General features: G+C 41.6%; 4 protein-coding genes across 5 annotated transcripts; 2 read left to right on the forward strand and 2 right to left on the reverse strand.

The window, feature by feature from the left end:
• Positions 1–157: 157 nt before the first annotated feature.
• LOC113218221 (protein TonB-like) lies at positions 158–2798 on the forward strand. Of its 2 annotated transcripts, XM_052269135.1 has the most exons (5): positions 158–378; positions 452–767; positions 863–1035; positions 1641–1769; positions 2110–2798. In XM_052269135.1, the coding sequence occupies exons 1-5, from the start codon at positions 236–238 to the stop codon at positions 2195–2197; spliced, it is 849 nt and encodes a 282-aa protein (XP_052125095.1). In that variant the 5' UTR covers positions 158–235; the 3' UTR covers positions 2198–2798. The 2 variants fall into 2 exon arrangements, with proteins under 2 accessions (XP_052125095.1, XP_052125096.1); XM_052269136.1 differs by lacking the exon at positions 158–378 and having other exon boundaries at positions 456–767.
• LOC113218224 (inhibitor of growth protein 5) lies at positions 2413–4570 on the reverse strand. Its single transcript, XM_026438485.2, has 6 exons — positions 4311–4570; positions 3708–3946; positions 3506–3617; positions 3320–3418; positions 2999–3204; positions 2413–2908 (listed from the first exon to the last, which is right to left on the reverse strand). Exons 1-6 carry the CDS (start codon positions 4345–4347, stop codon positions 2807–2809), a joined length of 795 nt encoding a protein of 264 aa, XP_026294270.1. The 5' UTR covers positions 4348–4570; the 3' UTR covers positions 2413–2806.
• Positions 4571–5003: 433 nt separating this feature from the next.
• On the forward strand, positions 5004–8053 carry LOC113218223 (upstream stimulatory factor 1). Its single transcript, XM_026438484.2, has 6 exons — positions 5004–5158; positions 5666–5850; positions 5928–6053; positions 6137–6249; positions 6337–6468; positions 6546–8053. The coding sequence occupies exons 1-6, from the start codon at positions 5127–5129 to the stop codon at positions 6756–6758; spliced, it is 801 nt and encodes a 266-aa protein (XP_026294269.1). The 5' UTR covers positions 5004–5126; the 3' UTR covers positions 6759–8053.
• A 235-nt stretch (positions 8054–8288) lies between these two features.
• Positions 8289–11796, reverse strand: LOC113218219 (6-phosphogluconate dehydrogenase, decarboxylating). The gene is made up of 9 exons (XM_026438480.2): positions 11622–11796; positions 10631–10851; positions 10295–10539; positions 10017–10193; positions 9846–9930; positions 9531–9766; positions 9316–9449; positions 9014–9236; positions 8289–8927 (listed from the first exon to the last, which is right to left on the reverse strand). The coding sequence occupies exons 1-9, from the start codon at positions 11630–11632 to the stop codon at positions 8808–8810; spliced, it is 1452 nt and encodes a 483-aa protein (XP_026294265.1). The 5' UTR covers positions 11633–11796; the 3' UTR covers positions 8289–8807.
• Positions 11797–11906: the final 110 nt, after the last annotated feature.

The following is an 11906-nucleotide window of genomic DNA, read 5'->3' on the forward strand; positions in this document are numbered from 1 at the left end:
GCCGCTCCGCCCGCCGCGCTCGCGCCGCTCCAGCCGCCCAGCGTCTACTTCTAGGCAACTCGCCCGCTAGACGCGCGGGCGCGTGGCCTAGCCTGCGCGGCGCGGGCGGAGCTGGAGGTGGAGCGGAGCGGCCGGAGCGAGTGGGAGCCGCGGGCTGCACTCCCCATTCGGTCGCGTTCTCTCTCGTGCAGCCCAGGGGGAGGTGGGTGGCGGTGCCGCGCCGCGGGCCCCCGGCATGCCCCGGCGTGAGGGCCTCGGCGAGGGTGCGGAGGACGCCGCGGACAGCGAGGACAGCGTCATGAGCGACGCCGGCGCCGAGGTGCGGGGGGAGGAGCCGCAGCCGGGGCCCTCGCAGCGTGCCGGACGGCGGCGCTGGAGGTAACGAGCGAAAAGGGGGTGACGGGGGAGCGCGTGTTGGCGGACTAAACGCGCGTGTCCCCGCCTTGTACAGCATGGACTCCAGCAACAGCGCAGAGGACGGCTTCAAGACGGTGTGGACGTCCATGCAGCAGCCCAGGTCAACTCGGGCGGCTGGCAGCCCCGGCGGCAGTCCCGGTGGCAGCCCAGGCCGCAGCCCCGGCGGCAGCCCCCAGCCGGGGCCAAGCACCTACGTCTCTTCCACCGAGTCCATCGCTGGCGGCGGCCCGAGCGGCGGCCAAGGAGGGCCCGGGGCCGTCTCGGCGTCCTCGTCCGAAGCCAGCACAGAGCAGCCCGACGGCGACAAGGGGAAGCAATCGGCCGCGCTCAGCGCCTCGGTGGGGCGGAAGGTGAGTGCGCTGGTCTGGTGCGCGCTGCGCGCTGCGCGCTCCGCCTGCCCCTGCTGCTGCTGCGACATGACTCGTCGCGCCTCCTCCTCCTCCAGACTCGCAGAGGTCGGCGGGGACCCAAAAGGTGTCGGCGATGCGGTCGATTCCTAAAGAAGGAGTCGTGGCTCCGCTCCATCACGCGCAGCGTGTCCAAGTCCCTCACCAGCACGCCGTGGGGACGCCGCCGAGAATGCAGGTCGTGCGGGAGAACCTTCAGAAGAGGCTACAGGTACAGGTACCTGCGACCGAGGCCGAGGTGTGCCCATTCAGACCACCGCTAACTGGTTCCAGCTGGTTGGGAATGTAATCGTCCACCAGAGAGTTTGGACCCCGGTAATTTAGTCGTTGTAATTATTGCATACTGACGTGGTGCAAGAGAGCAGACTTGCAGTTCAGTTAACCCTCCCCCCTCCCTTTTGGGAGGAAGGTAAGGGGTGTCGATGAGCACGACTTTGACCGAAACTAATTGCTCCGTCTGGCTGCTGCCTCTGCCAAGGAGTTTATACTGTTTCAATTGAGCTCAACAACTTCCCTATCACAACTGTTCACATAAAGAAGTCCCAAATTCACTTGGTTGAAATCGTGATGCGCTTAATTCTCATCCGTGCGACACCGTCCATGGGGTAAATTGACGTCTGATATGGTCAATCGTCACGTTCCTCGTTTGATGGCAGTCAAACACATACCGCCATGTCAATGCGCCAATAACACATTATGATAATAAAATCAGATGCGTTAGTGGGCTGCTAACGTCATAATAACTTATTTCAAAGTCGCAAATAGAGTTTAAAATAATAGTGTTTTCAAAAATTACAAAGAACAACCTCTGAACAGGGGAAGAAATATGAGTCGGGGACGAAGTTCAAGCCGAGGACGCAGTCTGAGCCGCGGGCGCAGTCGAAGTCGGAGCCGAAGCCGCGCGCGGAGCCGAAGTCGGAGTCGTTCAATGAAACGAAGGAGGAGGTGAGTCCCGGCCTCTTCAGACGATACTACGTATAACAACTACGTTAATGAATACTTAATCAGTGAGTTTTCCGAGACGTGGCCGGGGTGGTTTTGAGGAAGTCTGCTGGGCAGGGCGACGTACACTGTTAGTTGCTAACGTGCGGAAGTTTTGTATAGCAAATTGCCTATCCTTGGCTCATTAGAGGACTTCCCCTCTTTAGAGGAGTGTTAGGCCACTACAATAGAACCAAACGGACGGCAGCATAGGCAGCCCAGTTTACATCAATTCCAGTAGGGTGAGAAGCCGAAATATCCAGTATAACCCGAAATTTACTAACGGTCCGATATTTTTGTCCAGCCGGAGCCGAAGCACCAGGAGAAGCACAAGTCGGAGGAGGAGGCGAAGGCGTCGCAGTATAGATGATCAAAAATTCTTTGTATGCTAAAATTCCTCTGGTGATTCAGCTTGTCCATTTGAAGAAGAAAAAAGAATCCCCAGTGTCAATAGAACAGAGCCACTTAATTTAAAATCAAGCCTAGGATATCAGACTTTCCACCTCATGTGCTTCAAATCTCTAGTAATCCTATCTTTGGAAACATTTAAGTTAGTAAACAAATTTGTTTTTGAATCTCATGCAAAACAAAAGACATGTTATCATCATATTATAAATTAAAGGTTTATATTTTTCATTCAATACTGATACAAATATCATTTATGGCAGCCATGTTCTAAAAATGGACTTGAACACAACAACTGTTCAATAATAAAAGTACAACAACATTAACAATAATAGGTACACATACAACCTATAAGATTAACAAATGTTGAGCGAAACTAAGTACTGAACTCATTTTTTAAAAAATTGTCTGAAATCTAGAATTTAAGTAAATGTTCTAGGCTTTACGTATCATCATATTACAATAGAGCATAATTCTCTTGCTTGAAATTCACAAGAAGTAATAGCAAAATGAAATTCATTATGTAAAAAAATTGAAATAACAAATTTATTAAAAATAAATAAAAGGTCACGGGTATCAAAATTACAATACAGAATCTATTTTTTCTTTCGATCTGCTGAACACTTTGGACAAAACCATTTACCTTTCGGTTTGGTTGTAAGTTCCACACAAGGAAAGTGAAACCACTCAACAGGACACTGGAAAAGATGGAGAAAAACCATGAATACATATACAAAAAAAGCTTTGTAAACAAAATTTGAAGGAGGAGCACTTTGAAAAAACCTTACATCAGGATTATCACAGCCAATCATTTCTCCATAAGACACTTGATGACATAAACAATAGGTGGGCTCGTTAGGGTCGACAGGCATGTCAAGAACATCAGAGGGATGAGCTAGGCCTGGAACAACACCGTCAGCACTAGTGTTTCCGGCAGACCCTGCTCCTGCTCCCTTGGCTGCTGACTTAGCACCACTTGTAGCCTTTGCGCCAGCTAACATTAGAAAAAAAATAGGATAAAAATTAATTAAAGATAAAGTGTACAACACATGTTACTCCATTTTCAAATTAACAATGTATATCAAGAAATTGAAAGTATTTGTTAATACCTTTCTTAGCTTTTTTACGAGGTACTTTTGTGCTTTCATCTTCACTGCTCGCACCAACTTTCTTCTTAATATCCTTCTCTTTAATTTTTTTCCTGCCTCCTGAAAGAATTAGGATTAAATTATGACATCATATTAACTAAAACAGTAAAATTTGGTTCACTAAAATAATGAAAGACATGTTCTTACTCTTTTGGGACCCACTTTCTTCTTGATTTCGAGTGTTGCTAGCAGCTTTGTCATGAATTTCCGTCTCAAATCGTGCTAGATCTGAATCAAGTCTTCTAATGTGTTTGTCCACCTTAAAAGACAAGAAACACATTGAGTGATACAAGTAAACTATGCAAGTAAACACACAGGGCCATACCCATCAGAGGCTTAAAATACAGACCAGTTCGTATGTTTGGATAGCTAGCTGTACTTTGTCATCTCCATATTCTTTGGCTTTGTTGAATTGTGATTGAATTTTCTCCATTTGTTCTTTACGCTTATCAGATCCCATTCCTCGTACATTCTGAAGGTAAGTGTTGGCCTGACGATCGATACTCTGCATGAGATCTCTTGCTCGAGTGTCTAGATCTTTCATTAAAGTAAAGTTGCGCAAGAGCTCAATGGGTAGATGCTCTAGGCCTAGAAAGCAAATCATCAAACAATTAGAATACAATGACGCTTGAATACATGAACTAATATAATTCATTCGCTAAAGGTAGAAACACCATCAGGCCTTTAACTCGAGGCCCCATTGTAAGCACAATGGAGCCTCATAGTTAACACAATGGGGCCTCAGGTTGAGAGACCTGCCAGTCAGTCTACATTTAGTGAACTAACTATAAGATAACTCTCAATTTATATAAAAGATGAAAGGTTAGTAAAGTTACACTATGAGTCTAAGTGTAGTATATAGTTTGAACATTTAGCAAATCATAGACTAATTAATCAAAAGAGACATCAAAGGCGACTCTGGATGTTATGTATTGAGAAGGAGTGAACTTACTGTCAAGATTATTCTCCAAGTACACAGCTGATGTCATTTCGATGGTGTTTGATCAACTTTCAGAAAAAATATATGAGCTAAGTTCACAGGAGTCTGCAGTTTGTCAAATGCGCTCTGGGTGGTTTTAAATAGAAAAATATCATCCTGACTCCAGAAGAAATTTAGGTGAAAAACCACTAAATAGACAGGTTTACATCAGCTTTTCACATAACCGTTGACAAAACGAAAACAATAACCCCTCTCTCTTTTCCTCCCTCCCTCCACGTTCCACTCCACAAACCCTTTTCTCGTGTCTTGCATAAGGCTGTGTAAAGCGCCAGTTTTCAAACATTGGCGGCTGAAAGGCACACGAACGAATTGAAAGAAATTCGTATCCTTGGCAAGTAACTTTTTATTAGAGAAAATATTAAACAGACAGACGATCTCTGAGAGAGTTTTGTGGTGTTTCGTGTTTTGTAGAAGACGGGAATCGGTTGGATCAAGAAGGAAATCCCACATTCAATGGTTGAAAGGAGCAGACACCTTGTAAAGAAATAGTACCAGACATCGACAGGATTTAAGTTAACTTTTTGCGTTTGATAGCTTTCGAACCGTTCACCAATATTGTGATCTAATTAAAACAAGTAGTTATACGAAAAACACGTCGACAAATAAGGTCGATTACGCATGATGCGCAAGAATACCCTTGCCGCCACTGGAAGAGTGGCCTCAGATTGGCGGCCATTACGGGCACTTCGCTCACATGACCCTGTTGTTTGCCCCCGTGATCATTGCGTGTAGCTACCTGGCAAATTCAAAATCAGTCCACTGTTTCCCATGGATGTGATTGACCAAAGCTTGGACACCAGGTAATGCTAAACGTTACGAGTTACTTGTGTGTGCTCCTTCAACACTGTTTATTTTCTTGAATTCGTGTGATTTATAACCTGAAGGTCATTCAATTCCATTTCATTTGAGATCTGTCGGTACGTTAGTGGGACACATCTTTCAACATAATTTTCGCAGAATTTGAGGATTTAAGGACATTGCAGCCTGGTGTGCATCTAAGTTTTTGCAATAGATTTTCTTTTTGTGTTGTATTGTTAAACCTTGTAAACATTAACTTTCTTGTCATGGTGCCTGTCAAAAATAATCGCAGTACCTTTTTCCAATAATTCCCTTTTTAACTCAAGGAATACTGTTGAAAGTTAGGGATTGCGTTTCTTTTACTTTGTCTTGTTCAATTTCAAATCATATTTACCGACAGTACCTTCCTTACTGATCTGAAGAGGGAAGTTTCCAATTCCATTTTTAGCCATAACCTTAAAGAATATGCGTAGAGTGTTTTATTAATTGGCAACATAATCTTATTTCAGTGATGACAGAGATGTCGACGAAAGCATTAAGGAGGAAATACAGGTGATAGCACATCAGAGCTTAACAATCGTTGAGGATGATGCTTCACTGGGTTCCTCTGAGGATCAAGCAGCAGTCGCTGGACTAACTCATAGTATGTTGGATGGTGATGATGAAGTTCAGTACTTCAGATCTGGAGATGGTGGTAAGTATTGCTTTTTATAGTCTATTTTATATCAGTAGGAAATTTATACTTCACTCATATATTTTTATTACTGGCAGGCACACTCACAACCTATAGAGTTGTTCAAGTAGGTGATTCCGATCAGTTACCCCAAATTGTGCCATCTCCAGCATACTCGCCCAACAGCAGTTCTGGCCAGGCTGTCCTCACTTCACCTTTAAATGGTTTGTAACTACTAGAAACCTGTTTGAAATACATCTTGCTTGCTCTTGCATGACATGTTGGATTAATTCAAGCCTCTTTTCAGGACAATTTTATGTCATTGGATCACCTCAAGAGGTTTTCGGCAACTCACAAGTACAACGTTCATTAGCACCTAGATTGAGTTCAAATCATGATGGCGGACCTAGAGCAGTTCGTGTAAGTATTCTGCCAATTCAAGTATCACACAGTTACTGAAGATAAGACGAAGTACAGTATTAAATACCTTCAACAACTATCTTGCAGAGGGATGACAAACGTAGAGCAACTCATAATGAAGTCGAAAGACGGAGGAGAGATAAAATTAATACATGGATTATGGAACTAAGTAAAATTGTACCCGATTGTGTCCCAGAAACAACCAAGAGCCCTGGCCAGGTAAAATCATAGAATATACAAATTTGATTCAAGTCTCGAAACAGTTTTCAGGACACTCAGAATTTGCTTTCTTTCAGAGCAAGGGAGGGATTTTGTCTAAGGCCTTTAAGTACATTATGGAGCTCAGAACTCAAAATGCCAGACTTGCCGATGGACACAAACAGACTGAAACCCTTGCACACAAGGTGAAACAACTCCAACGAGAATTAGAAAGTTTACAGGTCAAGAACTCCAATTTGGAACAAGAAATATCACTCTTAAGGAGTCAAGTTAAATTCAGTAAAGAGTGATTCTAAACTTTGGTTCAATCAGAAGTGTTAGTAAAATTGTTTTGGTCTTTGGTGAGAACATAGTTTGTGTATTATTGTACAGTCACTCTGTGGGGCTTACCTCTGGTCAATTTTGATCCCAATCAAATAATTTTTTTTATGGTTCTGGCTTTTATGGCAAAAAAGGTGGATTTGAGTATAGTTACCAAATTTTATTATTCATAGCATTATTTTTTGTTTGTCATTGAATTTGATTCAGTAGTTGTTAGCTACAATGTGCCTCAACTTAGTCTACTATTTAAGGACAGGAACGGGTTGATCTGAGATTTTTCATAACCATTTGTGTATAATGCATAATTCTAAAAGGTTTTCAAAATTACAAATACTTAACAAAATTCTTAGGTATCAAGTTATAAATTTGTGCCAATATCTCATTTTGTGCCCATTTATTTAATAATACCAAAGTACATGTGCAATTAAGATAGTCTGCCCTTTCTAGTTATTTTTGTCTAATCGACCTTACTATCCTGGGATAATTTTAATTTTATTAGATGGATTGGATAACATGTATTGCTTCACATTCTCTTCATCTGGTGACCAGAAATTTCCCTCTTTTGTTCAAATGACATATCTATATTTGGAATCACACCCTGTACACAAATATGAAATGTTTGTGAAATATGACTGATAATAGTTATGTAAGAAAAGAAGTTGTACATATAGTATGTAGTGCATTACAATCCAATATTCTGAATGTTCAGTCCTACACTGCTGTTCAGCAAATCCTACCTACCATTCTGCTGGCAAGAAAAATAATGTTTGAACGCAAATTAAACCCATAAGATGTATAATGAGAATTGTCAGTGAATGTAGGAAATTGTTGAGTGTATTGAAAGTATGCTGATTGCTGAATATTGTGATGACTGTTTGCTGTTCATGTAGTATGGTACTTGATTTCATGTTCAAATGTGAGTTGATGATCCCCATTAGTCACTTCAACATAGGCACCAATAGTGGTACTGGTACAGCAGTAAGCAGACTTTCATTTGGCCTCTATTAAGCAATATTAGTACTTATCTGTTATCAATTTTAAGCTTTGTGTGTTAAAAAGGGTATGTACATTTCTTTGATTTGGGGCTTATTGTGTGTTGGTTGAAGTATTTTTTTATTCCATCTGGAACATTTTTCACTGCTCAGGTATTTGTATGTATTGTATGATAAAAACATCATTTTGTTAGACTTTTTGTTTCTTCAAAAAGTATGCTTAATACATTTGTAATCTTTTCACTAACTCTTAAAATTAGTGCAAATTTCTACATGCGCTAAATTTTCTTCATTACCAATGGAACAAACTTATGTTGAGCTAGTAAAAGTGGATAAAAGTTGGTAAAGCTTGCTTTACTGACTTTGAAAATGAAACCATTGGTTAACTTGCTGTCTTCCTCAGAAGCAGAGTGTTATAGAAAATGCAATCTTTAGACTGCACAGCACAGCCATCAAAATTAAATAATGGAAGGATACATGTTCATATTTGAAAAAATCCACAATGGCTTTATGATAGAATAGTACAAGATACTTTACATTTATTTCTGTGACCAACAGTAAACAAAATAGAATCTTACCTTTACAACAAACGAAATGCACTCAAGTATCAACACACATAATTTATGACAGCTTAACATCAAACACAATATAAAATTTATGTATAAATAAGTATCCAAAAATCTTAAATCATAAAAGTTCTCAAAAATCAATTAAAATACATGACAGGAATGATAAGGTTTTTGATCACAACCAAAGAAACCCTGTGAAAGGGTCCATTTCATTGAAAAAATAAGTTAAAAGAATGGCAGTAGTGATGGCTACCATACCATATCAAGGGATCAATACTGCTATTTCTTGTTCTTAGCTTCAGACAGCCGTATGTTGTACTACATAACAGGTGAAACAGTAGTCGAAGTTGTATTTAAGTTAACTTCCAACTCCCTCAAACACAGTATATTTTTCAATACTTCAGATAATGCTCTTAAGGGGAATGTATTTCATGTCCAAGAAGTTGTTGGCCTGAGCTTAAGCCTGGTATGTACTTGCAGAGACATTACCACCATGACCAGTCCAGTTAGTATGAATGAATTGACCAGGACGTGTCAACAGTTCATAAGTGTGAGCTCCAAAGTAGTCACGCTGGGCCTGTGGAAATACAAAATAACAGGAATAAAATAGCATTAGTATAAAAATTGAAAGATATTGATTAGACAGATTCTAAATGTACATACCTGGATGAGATTGGCAGGTAGCCGCTCAGCGCGATATCCATCATAAAATGCAAGGGCTGTGCTGAAGCAAGGCACAGGGATTCCAAGCTGAGCAGCTGTAGCTACAACCGTACGCCATGATGATTGGCATTTGTGCACTGCTGCTGTGAAGAATGGATCAAGAAGCAGATTGACAAGGCTTGGATTCTTTTCAAATGCTGCCTTGATGTTACCCAGGAATACACTGTAAAAGAAAAATATCAGAAACTGAAAATTTTGGAATTTAAATTTGTTTGGTGAGATGGAGAAGAATATTTACCAACCTTCGAATGATGCAACCTCCACGCCACATTAGTGCAATACCTCCATAGTTAAGGTTCCATCCATGAACTTTAGCAGCTTCACGCAAAAGCATAAAGCCTTGAGCGTATGAGACAATTTTAGAGGCGTACAGAGCCTGAAGAGATTTAAAATGTCAATTGAAATATTTATTTCTTCAAAATTGAAACAAGTTTTCAGCACATCCAAATTTTCTTACCTGTCTGATGTGTTCCAAAAATTCTTTCTTATCTCCAGAGTACTGGGTATTTTGGGGGCCCTTAAGAACCTTACTTGCTTGAGATCGCTCATCACTGAGTGATGACAAGCAGCGAGCAAACACAGACTCACCAATTAGAGTAACAGGTTGACCATAGTCAAGAGCGGAAATGGCAGTCCATTTTCCAGTGCCTTTCTGACCAGCAGAATCACGGATTTTTTCCACTAAAGGAAGGCCTGCAGAAGATAAAAGATAGGGTTAACTTTTATATAACTGGCTAGAATACAAGTATAGTATCTGTCAAGAGTATTTTACCATCTGAGTCCTTGAACTTCAAAATATCCTTAGTGATTTCAATAAGAAATGAGTCAAGCTCTCCTTTGTTCCACTCTTCAAAAACCTTTAAAAACAATAATACCGTAAAAAATCACACCACTAAAAATTGAAGGAGAAGTTCAATACAGACCAAAGGAACTAGAAACTTACGCGGCTCATTTCATCAGGGCTGAGACCTAGGGCACTTTTCATAAGGTGATATGCCTCACAGATGAGCTGCATGTCACCATATTCAATACCATTGTGCACCATCTTGACAAAGTGGCCAGCTCCATCCTCACCCACCCAATCACAACAGGGTTCATTTCCCACCTTTGCAGCAATGGACTGCAAGGGAAGAAAAGAAAGATAGTATTTTCCATACCAAAAGAGATGGATGGTTTATATTCCAGCCAACACCAACCACAACAACAATACATTGTAAATACCTGGAAAATATCTTTGATGTAGGGCCAAGCCTCTGGATTACCACCAGGCATGAGAGAGGGTCCATAACGGGCCCCATCTTCTCCACCAGACACACCAGAGCCCACAAATAATAAACCACGAGTCTTAAGATCCTTTGTTCGCCTCTGGGTATCTTGATATTCAGAGTTTCCTCCGTCAATGATTATGTCACCTGCCTCAAGAAGAGGCTCCAGTTTGGCAATAAAGTCATCCACAGCACTTCCAGCTGAAAAAAAGTGATTTTAATCAATGAATTAGAATAAATGCATCTAACTACAGATGTATTGGGGAGTGAAGAAACAGGTTCAAACTCAAACCTTTCACAAGCATCATAACACGTCGTGGTTTCTTCAGTTTAGCTACCATTTCTTCCAAACTGTGGGCTCCAATAACTTTTGTTCCTTTTGCTTCATTGGCTAAAAACTGATCTACTTTTTCTGTTGTGCGGTTGTAAGCACAAACAACAAATCCATGATCGTTCATGTTGAGGATTAGGTTCTGGCCCATGACGGCCAGACCAATCAATGCAATATCTGCCCTGTAAATTAAAAAAAAATTGATAAGTTTCAATTTTTTCATTTATTTTTTACTAATTTAGAGAATTCAAAATATGAATACAAAAGAGTAAAGGGAATTTTTCTGACCATACCACTCTTAGAAGATATAAGAAAAGTGTTCCACGTGCAATTTTTACAAAAAAGAAATACAGTTTTGGTTGAACGACATTCAACATAAGCCCTTGAAATGACTTCAAAAGACGCTAATCATATTATCAATGAAGGTGGGAAGCGGGAAAGATCACTGTGACTTATCTCCTATTTGACCTTGACCATGTCCATTCATGGATTGAATTAAGCAAAGATGCTCCATAATGGTTTCGATTGAATGACACATGAGATAGTTTTATCGTAGGTAAATGAAATATTTTTGGCTAGGCGGTGACTTAGCAGGTCTTGAACCTGCAATATTTTGCTACATTTTCATCAGAAAGTTTCGATTATGAAGCACCTTTGCAAATACAAAACTAATAAAGGGCAATAGTGCATATATGGAAAACATAAAATGATACTACTCTAACTGCGGTCTAGCAGTCAGGCCATGATTCAGTAATATTCACGTGCTGAATGACATTGCATTTTCTTTCGTTGCACTAACATTTTTGGAAGCATACGTCTTTCTTTCAGTATTTCATAACCCTTGCTGTATGTCACAGCTCAAAGACATTTCATCACACCCGCGAAAGGGTTAGACCAACAGGGGGTGTTCCCAACCCCACCCTCCAAAAAAGTGATGGTGGAAAGCGCTTACTTCTCTGCCATTGCTGCGAGGTGTCCTGGTGCGACGGCCCCGTGAGATGTTGTCGGAATGCCTGCGTAAGTAGGTCTGGGCTAGCGGGCTGACACTGGGCTCGGCTCTGCGGCTCGGCCGGGGGGCTCCGGAAGGTCGCTCGGACCGCTCGACTTGAAGTTGAAGTGATCGGTGCACCACCACCACTACCGCCACCGCCACGGCAGCACCGCGGGGCCGTGCGGGGCTTCAAGGGGGCGTGTGTTCGGTTCGGGCCGAGGGACAGAGGGAAGGGGGGCTCCCCCC

This window comes from Frankliniella occidentalis, unplaced genomic scaffold (genome assembly GCF_000697945.3).
Source record: "Frankliniella occidentalis isolate FOCC.00 unplaced genomic scaffold, Focc_3.1 Scaffold84, whole genome shotgun sequence".
Taxonomy (NCBI): domain Eukaryota; kingdom Metazoa; phylum Arthropoda; class Insecta; order Thysanoptera; family Thripidae; genus Frankliniella; species Frankliniella occidentalis.